Source organism: Cavia porcellus, unplaced genomic scaffold (genome assembly GCF_034190915.1).
Source record: "Cavia porcellus strain 051 isolate PalLab524CR breed Dunkin Hartley unplaced genomic scaffold, mCavPor4.1 scaffold_4, whole genome shotgun sequence".
In the NCBI taxonomy this organism is placed as follows: domain Eukaryota; kingdom Metazoa; phylum Chordata; class Mammalia; order Rodentia; family Caviidae; genus Cavia; species Cavia porcellus.
The window spans coordinates 101,971,971-101,990,140 of NW_026947487.1; the positions used below are offsets into that span (position 1 = coordinate 101,971,971).

Consider the following 18,170-nt stretch of genomic DNA (forward strand, 5'->3'; position numbering starts at 1 on the left):
CCTGAACTACATAGCAAGACCCTGTCTCCAAAAAAAAAAAAAAAAGAGAAGAAAACAAAACAAAACAAAACAAAAAAAGGCACTCCTGTTTTCTTTAACAAAACCTTAGTATTCTAAGTATTTTTTTTCTTTTTTCTATTAGGTATTTGTATCACTTAGCAGAACATCTTACTGTAAAATAAGTATTTGTTTAACTTGTTGACTGTAGAGACTTGTTCTGTTTGATATTTTCCTTCATTAAGCATATAAACTTGTTTCTAAAAATACACATTGGAATAGAGGAATTTAAAATTCTCCAATATCAAAACTCTTGCAAAAATGTAAAATCAAAGCTATAAAGCTTCTTGCTTCTGGTAAGGTCAATACTTGTTATTGTGACTGAAGAGGCCAAAATACAGAGTCATTTGAAAAAGTTGTTTTAGGTTATTTTATTATCATTCTTCCTCTGATTCCTTTATCTACTCTACTGCTAATGTCCAGAAATAGTGAACATAAACTGTTTTTAGAATGTTGTTACAAAAAATCCTTAGCAGATTTGTAATACAACTGTAGTATATAGCCTTTATATATGAGGATGCAGGTTATGGTATGGCATATTTGTCTAATTTTATCTTTTGTTTATATTTTCCTGCCCATGAATATGAATATAATTCATATGAATAAGTAACATTTTAAATATTTGAACTATTTACTTTTAAGGAGAATGGCATGCTTAATAAGTTTTATTAAAAAATGAGTTCTTTTATTTTTAGTAGTAAGAGTCACTGTCCACAAGTGTTCAGTGTAGCAAGCTGTGACATTGGTAACAATGTTAGTATTTCATAGAAGAGAAAGCCAAACTGTAAGAGAGATTAAATAATTTGCCAAAGGTCATCTAGCTAGAATTTTAAAAAAATTTTTGGTTGAGCTTCAGTATATAAATATATCTAAGAAAACAAACACTCTGACCATGTTATTAAACAAGTAATACCATAAGTAATAATGGGCTGGGATATATCTAAGTGGAGCAAAGTCCTGAGTTCATTTCCCTGAGTTTAAAAAAAAAAGGCCAGGGAGTACAAACAAACATAAGCAAAATATGTACATGTGTGGAAATACCACACTGGAACCCAGTATTTTGTAAACAGTATGCACCAATAAGAATATATTAAAATAGTAAAAAAAAGAAAGTCAGGGATGTTTGTGTCTGTTCTTTGCCAAGTTTTTTTAATTTTATTTTATTTAAAGAAAGGATAAACAAAACAGAAAATAAGTAGAAATAATACATACGTTCAGAGAAAAAGAATAAACAGTAAGAAATCATTAGTTGATGTTTACATATTGTCATTTTACAAATAGTTGTTCAAGTTACAAGAATGGAACATGTAAAGTGGGAATTCAACTATTTGCAGCGAGACTGCAAATAGTTCTGTTCAGTTGTCCAACAAAAACTTAGTAACATGGTTGTCAATCCTATACACTTAAACATACATGCAGTTATCCGTATCTTCATTTATGTTTAGATTAAACAAACGAAAGCAGGTTAAAATCATTCTGAACAAAGAATAATAGTATTGCTGGATTTTACATCATGACACTCTGAGATCAGCACTGGGTACTGTAGTGTTTTTGTTGTTGTTGTTGTTGTTGTTTTCATTTTTATGGGTACCAGGGATCAAACTCACGACTGCGTGCTTGCAAGGCAGGCGCTTATGTCGTTGAGCTAAATCCCCAGCCCCCTGTAGTGTTTTTTTTTTTAATTTAATTTAAAGAAAGACTAAACAAAACAGAAAATGGGTAGAAATAGTACATAATTTCAACGAAAAAAATAAACAGTAAGAAATCACTAGTTGATGATTACAGATTGTCTTCTTACAAATAGTTATTCAAGATACTAAAGTGAAGCATATAAAGTGGGGATTCAAACAATGAGATTGCAACCAGTTCTGTTCAACTATCCAGCAAAAACTTAGAAATATGGTTATCAATCCTGTACACTTAAACATACATGCAGTTGTCCATATCTTCAATTGTGTTGAGATTGAATAAACCCAAGCAGGCTAATAACCCTCTGAACAAAGAATAATACTATTTATTGCTGGATTTCACATTATGACACTCAAGGATCAGCACTGGGTATTTTAGTGTCTCTTTTTCTTCAAAGTATCTGTTCATTTCATCATGTATCATAAGATCAGTCCTCATAAACTGTTTATAGAGTCTACACATGCATGAGACTTAACATATATTTCTATCCTTTCTATATTAGAGGGAGAAACAAAGCAAGGCAAAACAAAATATATTCCTATAAACACATGAAACGAAATAAACATGTAAGACCGTTGTACAAAGAGTTCTACCATGGTTCCTGTGTTGTCTCTTGTTATCTCCAATAGAATTGGCTATATCATCAGACATAGTATAATTGAATATATCAGTACATAACAGTATTAATAAAAACACAACTTTGTATATAGTATAGAACTTCAAAAACCAGCAGTTAGCAAACCAGAATGTGTATCATAGAGTCTTGTCATCTTCAGTGTAGTTACCTATACTCTTAAGACTTGATACTATCATATCAGTTTTGAATAAAATCTTCTCTGCCTCATTTCTGTTATGCTCTCTTTTTGCCATTTAGTTGTCTGCTTATCTTCTTCATTCTGTTTTCTGCTGCATTCATTGAGGTCTCTCTGCCACTGTTCCTGGAATCCTAGTACTTTTCTCTCTCTCTAGAATGCCCTGCAGTATTCTTTGTAGAGTTGGATTGGTGAATGCGAATTTCCCAAGTTCCTCTTTGTCTTGGAAGCATCTTGTTTCTCCTCTAATTTCTAAAGACAGGGTATATCAGTCTGGGCTGGAAGTTATTTTCTTTCAGGGCTTGGAGTATTTCGCTCCAGGCTCTTCTTGACTTGATGGTTTGTGTTGAGAAGTCTGCCTCATGGGCCTTCCTCTATAGGTGATCTGTTTCTTGTCTCTAACAGCTTTTAATATTCTGTTCTTATATTGAATTTCTGGGATCTTGATTATTATATGCCTGGGTGAAGCTCTGTTTTGGTTGTAGGTGGCTGGAGTTCTGTATGCCTCATATATCAGAATATGATTTCCTTTTCCTATGTTTGGGAAATTTTCCTTAATTATTTCTGTGAACTTTAGAGTCAAAGTAAAAAAAAATTATTTCTGTGAATAACCTTTGTAGTTCCTTTTTTTGTACCCCAGCTTCTTCATTCACATCCTTTATTCTCAAGTTACAGATGCTCTTGTTGTCTTCTAGCCTTTGTATTGTTACCGTTTGTTTCCTTGTTATTTTTAAAAAGTTTTCCCTTTCATACTCCCACATTGCAAAATTGTCCTCCAGTCTGGATTATCTATCCTTAGTTTCTTTCAAGCTGATTCGCCATCTTTCCATAGTGTTTTTAATTTCCTGGTGATCTCTTTGAATCTGCTTCAGGGATTCTATATTTTTTTATATTCTTCATCAAATATTTCTCTCCTTTGATTTCCTCCCTTCTTCCGTCTGTGTCTGCTTGAGGGGTGCTTGTGTTGTCTCTTTTGTTAATCTTCTTATATCTTGCTTTATTTGGCTAAATATTTCACTTTTGAACTCGTCTGTGAGGTCCTGAATATATCTCTTTATGTCCACTGGTGCTGTGTCTGATATTGCATGTTTGCTGTTCTCATTCTTGTTTGTATTTACTTGTCCTGGGTCAGTGTTCTCAGGGTTGGGACCTGGGGACTTTTTGTTATTGCTTCCTCTTTCCATCTTGTTCTGCTTTTCCAGGAGGCCCTAGTTTCTTTCTTTATTGGTTACAATTCTTCGGAAGCGTACTGCCTAGATGACCCTTCTCACTGCCATGTGCTAGTGAATTGCAGACAGGGACAGTGTATGCTGGCCCCTCCCCTCTGGATCAGTCAAGCTGCTGTGGCCTGCACTATATCACTTTGCACTGCCTCCCGTCCGGGTGGCGGTGGCTGGAGCACAACAGCGTGGTAGCAGCAGCAGCAGACTTTGCGCTGCCTCCCTTCCGTGTCAGCATCAGTGGCGGCAGTGGGTGCCCAGTGGCTCCTACTCAGAGGCGCCGGAGGCGGCTGGAGTGCAGCAGCATGGGGATCTTCTTTGCCAAGTTTTATGCATCTGTTCTTCAAAAATCCTGTAGGTGGGAAACAGTCTAATTCAGATTTTTTTGGTTTTGGGGCTGGAAAGTATACTCAGAACTTTGTACATGTTAGGCAAGGGCTCTACCAATGAATTATATTACCAGCCTCAATATGAAATTTCTTATAGCAGATCATGAACTTGATGGTACATGTTTGGAATAGCAGGTACTTTGGAAGCTAAGGCAAGAAGAATCACAAATTGAAAAGCAGCCTGGCAACATGGTGAAGACCTTTGCTCAAAAGGAGAAGAAACATAGCTCTTTGGGTTCCATTCAGAACTAAAAATTGGAAGTTTAGCTGGGCATTGTGGTATATACTTGTAGTTCCATCTATTTGAGAGCTGAGGCAAGAGGATCACAAATTGAATTCTAATCTGATCCAACTTAGTCCAAAGCCAACCTGAAGTACACAGCAACATCCTGTCACAAAAGAAATGCCAGTATTACTGATAATACCAGTTAATAAATTTCTGACTAAATAAAAAATAATATTTTTGAGAAGCAGGTAATATCCTTGACACATTGCTTACTTTTACAATTCTTGGAAATCAGAGCTTTAGCACTATCTCAGTGTGTTGTGTGGAATTTTAATGAGTGATGCTTTAAACAGTATAAGTGAACCTCGAATTTGTGGTATGGCAGTAACACATTATAAGGATGTATGCATTCTTATAACTATCAATTACGATAAGTTTTAGAACTTGATATTCAAAGATGGCTAGATTTTGAATACTTTCGCTCTAAAGTAAGTTTTACCCAACTGTGTATATGTCCTATCAAATAAGTGTACAGTGTACAGTGATCTAATATTAAATGTGTACAGTGATCTAATATTAAATGTTTCTTGAGAAGCCAGGAATTATAGCACATATCTATCATCCTAGCACTTCGGAGGCTGAGGCAGGAGGATTGCCCACAAGATGGTGAGACCTTATCTCAAAGAAACAAAAAAAATTTTTTTAAGAGTCTGAGACTCTTTCTCAAAAGTTTTCTTTATCTGTAGAGGTTCAGATAAATTTGAGTATAAACAAATAGATTTCTCAAAGACTCAGATGCATGGTTAGGACCTAGGGATAAAATAATTGATGTGCTTTCAGTGGGATGGAATAGTTAAATGAATATATGTGAAAAATAACTGAGAGCATACACTTTAACTGCTTGTAACTAACTGCATGGCAAGATTTAGGAGTCTGGAGGAAGAGATAAGCTAGTTTAATCTCATTTTATAGTTGAATAAATCAAGACCTACAAAAGTTAAGTGATTTGCTAAAGGTAATACGAATAACCTGTAAATGTCTAAATTCTTTTTTTTTTTTTTATCGGCACCGGGGATTGAACTCAGGACCACACACTTGCAAGACAGGTGCTTATGCCGCTGAGCTAAATCCCCAGCCCCTAATTCTTTTCAGTGTTTTATTTCCTGTCTTACCAATCTTTTTTTAAAACTTTATTTTATTTTATTTTTGGTACCAGAGATTGAACTCACAACCTCATGCTTGCTAGGCTGTTTACAAATCTTAATGCATATTTTAATCATTTACATTTGACCTAAAAGGGCTTGCTTTTAGTAGAAATTACTGTTGTGCTCAGTTTCTAGCATTATTGTTTGGCACATGTGGACAATAAATCTGTTTTAAAGTTGTTTGGCATAAACTGTCAATACTAATATTCTCCACAACTCCAAATAAGTATTAGGATGATTGTGTCTTTCTTACTTGCCATTTGAATTTTCTAAATTGGCTGAGAAGTTTCCCCTACATAGTATACAGACATGACTTGTGTATACTTTTTTGTCTCTTGCTAGGATATAATTTCCAAGAAGGAGGGATTTTCTCCATCTTTAGCTCCTCACAATCTGACATTGTAGGTCTCAATATATACATGTTGAAAATGTAAGCAGGGCATTTTGGTACATACCTGTAATTCCAGCACTCACCTGAGGCAGGACGATCACTGAGGGTTTAGGGCCACATATTGAGACCCTGTCTCAAAAAAAAAAAAAAAAGAAAGAAAAGAAAAAGAAAATGTAAAAAAGCCAGGAATTTAGCTCAGTGGCATAAGCGCCTGCCTGGCAAGCTGGAGATCGTGAGTTTGATCTCCAGTACCGCAAAAAAAAAAAAAAAAGAAAGAAAGAAAAAACGTAAAAAGGAATAATAATAATAACATCTTTCAAGCCATTTAATGTTGTTAGAAATCCCATTTAAAGGGGCTGGGGATTTAGCTCAGCGGCATAAGCACCTGCCTTGCAAGCAGGCAGTCGTGAGTTCGGTCCCTGGTACCGATAAAAATGAAAAAGACAAAAAAAAAAAAAGTTTAAAAAAAAAAAAAAAAAAGAAATCCCATTTAAGTGCACTTCTGGGTTCTGGAAAAAAAATTGGTTTTAGGCTTATTTTTCATCCCTCTTTACCACCAAATGCTACCAGATACCTTGGAAATAATTCAAAACTCATAAAAGCACTTTGAAATATGGAAAGAAAGTGGACTGGCTAGGGACCTCAGAACTTAAAAAAACAATTTAACAGTGAATTTATTAATTTTTCTTCTTTTATCCTCTATTTATTCTGCATCAGGTTCTATAGGGGTCTGTAACCCAGAACTGCCAACAGGCACAGACATAAAACAAGTATTAAACTGCCTTCTTTGACCAAATGACTGAGAGAGAGAAAGCTCTGAAGAGATTTAATGGATGACTTGTATGTAGGGCCCTGCCTACAACAGTACAATCTAGGAGGGCTGGCTCATCCTGTACCCCATATCTGCCACAGCAAGGGGGCATGATCAGCCCACAGTGGAACTCAGGAGGGGTAGGCACATACCACACCATAATTAGGCTAGTAGTGTTTGTAAATACTTCAGTAGAAATGGCAACAGCATAACCCAGGGCCATGTGTATCCCTTACTAGGCAATAGCAAGTAGATTCTCTCTTTAGTTATATAGCACAATATAGTAACAAGCCAAATATTTGCTTGTCTGTACCCAAACAGCAAACAGATACCCAGGCTCAGCAGTTTATAGCCCTCTACTCAAGACCAGAAGCTGTAGGCCAGTATTTCCCAACCCTCCATCCCAATGAGAGAGGGCAATCAAAGAGGCAGAAAGGAAACTAGCCCAGGGTCTCCTGGTCCCTTACCCAATGTCAGAAGGCAAGTGCTTGGTGCTTGTCTATCCCAAAAGCAACAGCAGTGATAGAGTAGAAAGCCTATCGACCCTAGGAGACCAGAAAACATACCAGGAGAAATGCTTTCTGCCCTGTTAAGTCCAGGGAAGTACCTTCCATTCTTAGAGAACTCCAAGTGGCGTTCAAGGAGAGCCCAAAACACAAACTAGAATAAGGCCCAGAACACTAAATTGTCATGGAAACCACAATACACATAATTGGATCAGAACCTTACACGAGTTAAACAGTAACTCTGCTAAAAAAAAAAGTAGAATCAATAATCTTCTCACAAAACATCCAGAATGTTCCGAGAGGCCAAGGCAAGTTTAAGCCTAGCCTCAGCAAGGCATAGCAAGACCCAATCTCAAAAGAAAACATAAAAATGACCTAGGGTTGTAGCTCAGTGTGAAGGCCCTGCATTCAAATCCCAGTGGTTGTGGGGGGCAGGGAACAATAAAAATATTACTGTTTCATTGTGAATCAGAAAAATCATGAATGAGAAAAACAGTCAACTGACATCAATGCTAAATCAGATGTCGAAACTACTTGACAAAAACTTTTAAAGAAGCCATAATGACATTATTAAGCAATTATGCTTGAATTTGCTTGAAATAAGTGAAAAATAAAAAATTTTCACCAATGTGAGGAAAGTTGTAAAATGAACCAAATAGAAATTGTAGAACTGACAAATACACCAAAAAATTTTTTTAAATTGTGGATTGTAGATTTGTTATGCTATGTTCAAGATCCAGCACCGAAAAACAGAAGCAAAGCTACATCTATTAACTATGTATGATTGTTAATTTGTCAATTATGCCCTAGTAAAATTGGGGGAGGAATACAAATTTTAATTATACAGTATATATTCTCCTGCTGAAATGGAATCAAAGAGGAAATTGATGACAGAAGCAGGAAAATCTTCAAACACAAATTAATTAGCATATATCTGGATCAAAGAGAAAGTTTCAAAGCAAGGTTATAAATAGATTGAACTGAATAAAAGTGAAAACACAGCATCACAATGTTTGTGAGAAGCAGAGCATGATGATGTGCACCTATAATCTTAGATACCTACACCCAGGAGTTTGAGGCCAGCCTGGGCAACATAATGATGCTCCATCCAAAAACAAAACAAGTAACAAAGGAAAGGTATTAAAGAAAACTACAGGTTAATGCTTCTTATGAACACAAAAGTTCTTCACCAAAATGTCAGCAAATCGAATCCAGTGTTGTACAAAATGAATAATACACCATGCTTGAATGGAATTTATTCTAGGTATACAAGATTAGTTCATTTTAGAAAAAGCAATCAATATAAACCAGACATGGTGGCTCCCAAGTATAATCTCAGTACTCTTAAGGGGTTCAGGCAGAAGGATCACAAGTTTGAACCCCATCTAGGCAACTTAGTGACTTAATAAGATTCTCTGTTCAGTGCAAAGGCCCTGGGTTAAATTCCCAGAATTGAGAAAGTGAAGGAATGATCAATATAATCCACCAAAGAAAAAAATTGTATCACTTGACACATGGAAAGCATTTGAGTCTGAGAGTATTTATAATAATATCTCTTAGAAAATTAGAAATAGAGAAGAAATACTTCCAATTGATAAAGAATATCTACAAAAACCTAACATTCTACTTACTGATGAAAGACTGAATGCCTTCCCTCCAAGACTGCAAAAAAGGTAAAGAACTATCCCTCACTACTTTTGTTCAGTCATTTAAAATTCAGTAACTTAAAATTCTGTTCATTTCAATAAAGCAAGAAAAATAGAGGCATATAGATTTGAAAAGGAAGGAGTAAAACTGTCCTTATTTGTAATGATATATGCATTAGATATTCCAAAGAATATACAAAAAGCAGTCTCCTAAAAGTAAATAATTGTTGAATTCAGCAAAGCTACAGTATAAAGATCATGACTTACAAAATAGTGGCAGCAAATCATGCTAGTGAGTATGTGAAATGCCTTATACATTGCTAGTAAGAATTTAAATGGTACAGCCACTATAAAAGAGCTTGTAAATTTCTTTTAAAACAAAATACGTAGTTGTATGACCAAGCAATTGTATTCTTGGTCATGTATCCCAGATAAAAGGAAAATTAGATTCACAGAAAATTTGTACTTGAATCATCAAAACAGCTTTATTTATATAGCCAAAAACTAATCAACCAGTTTTCCTTCAGTGGATGAATGATTAAACAATTGGCCATAGTCATGCTATGAAATAATACTACTCAGAAATGAAATGAGTTACTGATACATGTCATAAATTGAATGTACTCCAGAGAATTATGCTGGGTGAAATGAGCAAAGGACAAAAGGTTATATTCCACCAGATGAGGTGAGGCATGTCTATAATCCCAGCTGGCCCAGAAGAACAAGGTCAAAACTTTGAGGCCAGTCTAGGCAATTCAGCAAGACCGTGTCACAAAATGAAGATTTTAAAAGGGCCAGAGCTGTAGAGTAGCGATACAGCACTTGCTTAGCATCCACAAAGCCCTAGGTTCAGTCTCCAGGACTGGGGAAGAAAGAGATATAACCTGTGTATTCTATGTGACTCCATTTTATGTAACTGTCTTTTTTTGAGACAGGGTCTCACTATGTTGTTGAGGCTGGCCTTGAACACCCTGTGTACTCCATGCTGGCCTTCAATTCTCAACAACCCTCCTGCCTCGGCCTCCCAAGTGCTAGGACTTTGTTCTTGAAATGACAGATTTATGGAAATGTAGAACAGGTTGTTGTTGCCTCAATAGGGTATCTTCAGGGGTGGTAGAAGTGGGTAAGATTATAAAAGGTCAACTAATACATGTGATACTTGTGATGGGACACTTCTCTCTGATCGGATACACGAGTCTACACATGATAAAGTTGCATGGATCTAAATAGACTCACGCATATGTACTAATACAATAAGAAATCTGAAGATCAGTGGACTACATAAATGATGAGGTTAATTGTACTGTATGTATCAGACAGTATCAAGGAGAAAACTGGGTAATAGTATATATACTTGATCTTTCTGTATTGACTTTTTTGGCAGAGGTATTTTTTATGTTAAACTATATTTACCTTTTCTTACTTCTCTTACACAGTAACATATTTGTCTTTGGTCAATTTAGGATGCGTAAAAAATTTTTTTGTTAATTTATTCTGCCTATTTTCATTCTCCAGAAAGTGGGGAGGAGTTAATAAGCATATTTAAAGACATTTTGGAGAAATTTGTGAATAGAGCTTTTATACAGTAACTGTATGGGGGAGGATGCAGTTATTAGTGGATATATGTATGTTGTTTAATTGAACTGTTGCTTAATTTAAATTTGTACTTACTTATTGAAAAAATTGCCAGGTACAATGGCACATGCTCCCACCCTGGGGAGGAGGTGAAGCAGGAGGATTGGGAGTTTGAGGCCAGCCTGGACTACATAGGAGTTCAAGGCCATTCTAGTCAGCATCGTACCACCCTGATTCAAAAGAATAAAACAAAAACCAAAGACTGAAAAAACCTTAGGTCAGAAATACTTATTAAAAATATTTAGCCAGAGAGTTCCAGAGTTCTGGCCATGGAGGGATTCAGGCAGCTTTTTTTTTTTTGGTCCTTTTTCATTTTTATCGGTACCAGGGAGCAAACTCACAACTGCGTGCTTGCAAGGCAGGCACTTATGCCGCTGAGCTAAATCCCCAGCCCCTTAGGCAGCTTATTCACCTGCCCTCTTGGTAAGCGTCTGCAACGTGGGCCAGGAGGAGAACAGAGCTCCAGGGCTCCGGCATGGAGGGACTCAGGCAGCTTATTCACCTGCCCTCTTGATAAGCACCTGCAGCTTGGGCCTGGAGGAGAACCATTACCTGTGAGCCAACTTCCACGTGAGCTGAAAATCAGCACCCTTCTCCCACCTGCCCCCTCCTCCCTTACCTACTGGGGATAGATATTTCAACATCTCTTGGGAGGATGACCAGATGCAGTATAGCAAATATGGGGGATTTCCTTCTATCTTCTGTTTGAAGGCATAGGTTGTTTTCACTTTTTGTTATATTTCTTTTGCTCTATTCAGTATTCTCAATTGGTTTTACAATGTTCTATTTTTGGTTTGATTTTACAATATGTAATTGACTGGATAGCTAATGTTAAATTAAAGAGATATACCATAGTACTTAGTACTACTATCCCAGTATCCTACTGTGAAATCCTGTACCAATTTCACTGCATTGTCTCGATTGGCTTTGTTTTGTCTTGCACTATTGGATATTTGTTACTTTCAAAATTAAAAAAAAAAATACATGTTAAGACCCATGCATGTATGGAATCTATAAACAGTTTATGAGAATTTATCTTATGACAATTAATGAAATGAACAGATACTTTGAAGAAAAGGAGACACTAAAATACCCAGTGCTGATCCTGGAGTGTCATAATGTGAAACCCAGAAATGGTGTTATTCTTTGTTCAGAGTGATATTAGCTTGCTTGGGTTTATTAAAAGTCAACATAATTGAGGATATGGGTAACTGCATATATGTTTAAGTGTAGAGGATTGATAACCATAGTTCTAAGTTTTTGTTGGATAATTGAACAGTACTGGTTGCAATCTCACTGTTTGAATCCCACTTTATATGCTCCAATTTAGTATCTTGAATAGTAAGACAATCTGTAATCATCAACTAGTGATTTCTTACTGTTTATTTTTCTTTGAAATTATTATTTCTATCCATTTTCTGTTTTTTTAGTCTTTCTTTAAATTCAGTTTTAAAAAGAAGACACTACAGTACCCAGTGCTGATTATGGAGTGTCTTGAAGTGAAATCCAGCAATACTATTATTCTTTGTTCAGAATGATTTTAACCTGCTTTAGTTTGTTTAATCTAAACATAAATGAAAATATGGATAACTGCATGTATGTTTAAATGTATAGGATTGACAACCATGTTACTAAATTTTTGTTGGACTGTTGATTAGAACTTTTTACAGTCTCTCGGTTTGAATTCCCACTTTACATGTTCCATTTTTGTACCTTGAACAACTATTTGTAAAACGACATCAACTAGTGATTTCTTATTCTTTTTTTATTCTCTGAATGTATGTACTATTTCTACCTATTTTCTGTTTTGTTTAATCTTTCTTTAAATAAAAAAAAAAATTTTAGCCAGATGTGGTGGAGCATGCCAGTAATCTCAGCACTCAGGAGGCTGAGGCAGGATTGTCACGAGTTCAAAGCCAGCCTGAACTACATAGCAAGACCTTGCCTCCCCTCCCACAAAAAAAAAGTTGTTTAACTTTATTTTGCCAACCAGCGATATGCTAAGAGAAGACTAACAGTTGTAATAAAATAGCTCAGCATCCTGGAGATTTCTAGGTTGTATGCTAAATTATAACTTGGTCATGTTTGAGTAGTGTAATTCAGGTATATGGAAGGGCCTTCATAGGTGTAGCTTGGTAGTTCAATTACTTAAGCTTGTTAATGTTTAACCTACTGACAAGGGTGTGGGGGTATCTCTAGCATGCATGAAGCCTCTGGGTTTATCCCAGTACTGCTTTGTGTGTTTTGCTAGAGAGAGAGAGAGAGAGAGAGAGAGAGAGACAGAGACAGAGAGAGAGAGAGAGAGAGAGAGAGAGAGAGAGAGAGAGAGAGTGAGTGAGTGTGGGTGTGTGGGTGTGATGTGTAACTTTATTCTCAGGCCAAAACCAAGAGCCCTTCAAAAATGGTATATCTTGATCCACCAATTTTGTGTCATGCTACCATTATAGCCTCAAAAAACATTTAAATTAAGACTTAGAATCAACATGCTAATCACAGAATTAGATGATTTTTGTGGTTTTAAACTTTTCTTTCTTTTTTTTCTTTGTGTGTGTATATGTGTGTGTACAGCAATTAAAACTACTGGATGTAACTTAGATAAAGTAAATATTCTTCCTAATGCCCTGATCACTCCACTCATATCGAGCAGTATGATTAAGAGTGAAGATGTTACTCCAATGGAAGTAACAGCAGAAAAAAGATCTTCCCCTATTTTTAAGGTAAGTTGCATTGAACAGTGCCCCAAATTTTAACCTCATGTATAAAAACTACTATGTTTACTTGTCCTGTTTCTTTCACGTATGTTTTTTTGGATATACTTAATGAATTTTGCTTTTCAGAGTGAATATTCTATACATTTTGACAAAGAATAATTAATACTTATGTGTTGAGGAGTATTAATAAATAATAATTTTTAGCTGGGCTTGGTGGAGGATTGTAAGTTCAAAGCCAGCCTGAATTCACAGTGAGGTCAAGGCCAGCCTAGACTACATAGCCAGACCTTGTATTCTCCACCCTGCATCCCCACAAAAAAATTATTAGCATTTTCAGAATTAAAACATTGTTTTCTTTGCAGTCCACTCCCATAATTTCTACTCCCATTTTCACTTATTTTTCCCCAGTGTAATGTTACTGATGATCCACAAAATGAGAGGTAGTTTGAAATCTGCTGATTATAAACCACAGAATTAACGTTCCATTGTTACCCTTGATTTGCAAAAGGATATCAGTAGTTGAATATTAACCTACTTTCTTGTTTGATTCTTTGCTTACAGTACTTTAAAATCAGACATATTATCATGGATTATCATTATCTTGCACCAGATTTACAAGTGATTGAGTGGAAAATAGGCCCTACATATATTTTTAGAACAGTAGTACTTTTTAAAGTATCATATGTCCTCATTTAATATTTACATATACTTATTATTTGGAATTTTTTGCTTTTTAGACTACAAAGACAGTTGGGTCAACTCAACAAACTTTAGAAAATATCTCTAACATACCAGGAAATGGGTCCTTTTCATCACCATCATCTTCCCACTTACCTTCAGAAAATGAAAAGCAGCAGCAGCTTCAGTCCAAGGCATACAATCCAGAAACTCTGACTACTATCCAAACACAGGACATCTCACAATCTGGGGCCTTTCCAGCAGTTTCTGCCTCTAATCAGCTGCCTGGCAGTGAGGCACTACTCCAGCAGGCTACACAGTTTCAGACAAGAGAAACTCAATCTAGAGAAGTGTTGCAGTCAGATGGTACAGTAGTTAATTTGTCACAGCTGACTGAGGCCTCACAACAACAGCAGTCACCACTGCAAGAACAAGCACAGACTTTACAGCAGCAGATTTCATCAAATATTTTTCCATCACCAAATAGTGTGAGTCAACTACAGAATACCATTCAGCAGTTGCAAGCAGGAAGTTTTACAGGCAGTGCTGCTAGTAGCAACAGTGGAAGTGTTGACTTGGTCCAGCAAGTTTTAGAGGCACAGCAACAGTTATCTTCAGTGTTATTTTCTGCTCCAGATGGTAATGAGAATGTTCAAGAACAGCTCAGTGCGGGCATTTTTCAACAAGTCAGTCAAATTCAAAATAGTGTAAGTCCTGGAATATTTTCTTCAACAGAACCAGCAGTTCACCCCAGGCAAGATAATTTAATACCTGGGAGAGCTGAAAGTGTTCGTCCACAGACTGAAAGCACGTTGTCTAATCCGCAGCAGCAGCAACAACAACAGCAAGTGATGGAACCATCAGCTGCAATGGTGATAGAGATGCAGCAGAGTATTTGCCAAGCAGCTGCCCAGATTCAGTCAGAGTTATTCCCTTCAACTCCTTCAGCAAATGGAAACCTTCAGCAGTCGCCAGTTTACCAACAGCCTTCTCATATGATTAATGCACTATCTACCAATGAGGACATACAAATGCAGTGTGAATTGTTTTCTACTCCTCCTGCAGTTTCTGGAAATGAAACTTCTACCACCACCACACAGCAAGTTGCAACCCCTGGTGCGACCATGTTTCAGACACCAAGTTCGGGAGATGGAGAAGAAACTGGAGTGCAAACAAAACAGATTCAGAATAATGTCTTTCAGACCATAGTCCAAATGCAACATAGTGGGGACAGTCAGCCTCAAGTTAACCTTTTTTCATCTACAAAAAGTATGATGAGTGTTCAGAATAGTGGTACCCAGCAACAAGGTAATGGTTTATTCCAGCCAGGGAATGACATGATGTCACTTCAGTCTGGGAATTTTTTGCCACAGTCTTCTCACTCACAGGCTCAACTTTTTCACCCTCAAAATCCTATTGCTGATGCGCAGAATCTTACGCAGGAAACTCCAGGTTCTATTTTTCATAGTCCAAATCCTATTGTCCACAGTCAGACTTCTACACCATCCTCTGAACAAATGCAGCCTCCAATGTTTCATTCTCAGAGTACCATTGCTGTATTGCAGGGCTCTTCAGTTTCACAAGATCAGCAGTCACCCAACATATTTCTTTCCCAAAGTCCTATGAATAATCTTCAAACTAACACAGTAGCCCAAGAAGAACAGATTTCATTTTTTGCACAGAACTCCATTCCTCCACTTCAGTCAGCATCAAACACTGAACAGCCAACTGCTTTCCAACAGCAGTCTCCAATATCACATATCCAGAGCCCTATGCTTTCCCAAGAACAGGCTCAATCTTCCCAACAAAGTTTATTTCAGCCTCAGGTGTCACTGGGTTCCCTTCCACCTAATCCAATGCCTCAGAACCAACAAGGAGCAATTTTCCAGGCACAGCACTCAATAGTGGCCATGCAGAGTAACTCTCCGTCTCAGGAGCAGCAGCAGCAACAACAGCAGCAGCAGCAACAGCAACAGCAACAACAGCAGCAGAGCATTTTATTCAGTAATCAGAATACCATAGCTTCAATGGCATCTCAAAAGCAGCCACCACCAAACATGATATTTAGTCCAAATCAAAATCCAATGGCTAGTCAGGAGCAACAGAATCAGTCAATTTTTCATCAACAAAGTAATATGGCCTCAATGAATCAAGAGCAGCAGCCCATGCAATTTCAGAATCAGCCCACAGTTTCCTCACTTCAGAATCCTGGTCCTACTCAGTCTGAGTCTTCGCAGACCTCCTTGTTCCATAGCTCTCCTCAGATTCAGTTGGTACAAGGGTCACCTAGTTCTCAAGAGCAGCAAGTTACACTCTTCCTCTCTCCAGCATCCATGTCTGCTTTGCAGACCAGTATAAGCCAACAAGACATGCAACAGTCTCCTCTTTATTCCTCTCAAAACAACTTGCCTGGAATCCAGGGAGCCACATCTTCACCACAGCCACAGTCTACTTTATTTCACAACACTGCAGGAGGCACAATGAACCAACTACAGAATTCTGGCTCCTCTCAACCAACTTCAGGAATGTTCTTATTTGGCATTCAGAATAGTAAGAAACTCTTAATTTCTCATTATTCAATTGAAATGATTACATTATTATTTCAGAAGCAAAATATATTAGTTTTAAGAGTGTAGAGTATATTTTTACTTCTACCAATTAAAAAATAGATCTTGGACAATTTAGTTGACCTTTATAAGGCTAAATTTCCACATTCTAAAGCAACAATATTACATACTTGACAAGAGCATTGTGAATATTAAATGTGGTAATGTATAAAAATGTACCTGTTTGGGGCCAGGGATATGGCTCAGTGGCACAAGTGCCTACCTGATAAGCACAAGGTGCTGACTTTGATTCCTAGTACCCCCCAAAAACGTATATGTTTGACATTTTAAGCTATAAACCTGAAAGAAAAGTGAAATAACAATGATAGATAATGTCTCAGCCAATTAAAGTAGTTTGTAAAGAAGCAGGCACCTATCTTTAATGTTCCTTTATTAGGGAAGAAGTACATAGGAGTTAAGGTGTTATATAAGAAAAATTGTGTTTTTGTACTACTTAGAGCAAACCTAAAATGAGTCCCAGAATCATTCCTTGAAAACTGTTTTCTCAGACTGTTAGCTGCCTCACTTTTAGTAATTTACTGGATAAAAACACAATTACAAATATCCCATGACAATTAATTTTCTCATGAATCTTAACTAATCATGTAGCTTCTGTTTTCAATGTCTCTGCAGACTGTAGTCAGCTTTTAACCCCTGGACCAGGTGCACTGCCAGAGCAGTTGATGGCCATAAGTCAGCCTGGCCAACCACAAAATGAAGGCCAGTCACCTGTGACAACACTTCTTTCTCAGCAAATGCCAGAGAATTCTCCACTGGCGTCCTCTATAAATACCAACCAGAACATTGAAAAGATTGATTTGCTTGTTTCTTTGCAAAACCAAGGAAACAATTTGACTGGCTCCTTTTAACTGGATATGTAAGTATTTATATTTTGACTTCTTATGGAAAAGCAGCAATATATTGTTTTCTTATCAATTTTGGTTAAATTAAAGCACTGCTTAGATTATATTAAAATACTGCTTTCTCACAAGATGGTAAATTACTCTGAATGATACCTTATGCTCATATTGTTAATATTGGACATTTCTTTTGGCTCTATACTTTTTTTGTCTAGGAATCACATAAATCTGATGAGTACAAATTGTGTTTCCTTCATACTATATATTAGATATGACCATGTCTCATTTCTGTTTTCTTCAAGAGCTATTGAGTGAGAAAAGTAAGTGGAAAAATAAATACAATAAAGCTCCACTTATATAGCCTTATAATGTACTTGCATTCTTTCAGGGAGACACACTTTAATAATTTCTTCCTTGGGAAGAAAATGTTAAATGAGAAAGGGAACAAAGAAGGGGGAAGGGGAAAAGCAGAAAAGAATGAAAAAAAATAAGAGGAAAAAAGTGGAGGGGCTTGAGCCAGGCGTAGTGGCTCACACCTGTAACTCCAGCACTCAAGAGGCTGAGGTAGGAGGATCGTTGCAAGTTGGAGACCAGCCTAGGCTACAAAGTGAGCCCAAGGCCAGCCTGAACTGCATAGCGAGACCCTGTCTCAGAAAGACCAAAAAAAAAAAAAAAAGGTAGAGGGGCTGGGGACATAGCTCAGTAGCACAGCACCTGTCTGGCTAGCA

The 18,170-nt window shown here is 36.9% G+C and overlaps 1 protein-coding gene across 8 annotated transcripts in view; it reads left to right on the forward strand.

Moving 5' to 3' along the window:
* Positions 1–18,170, forward strand: part of Nfat5 (nuclear factor of activated T cells 5) — a 121,970-nt gene that overhangs the window by 94,775 nt on the left and 9,025 nt on the right. For all 8 annotated transcript variants that reach the window (XM_063247575.1, XM_063247576.1, XM_063247578.1 and 5 more), the window contains 3 exons: positions 13,156–13,304; positions 14,036–16,526; positions 17,216–17,459. In XM_063247575.1, coding sequence (XP_063103645.1) covers positions 13,156–13,304; positions 14,036–16,526; positions 17,216–17,451 — 2,876 coding nt within the window. In that variant the 3' untranslated portion in view covers positions 17,452–17,459. The remainder of the gene's footprint in view (positions 1–13,155; positions 13,305–14,035; positions 16,527–17,215; positions 17,460–18,170) is intronic.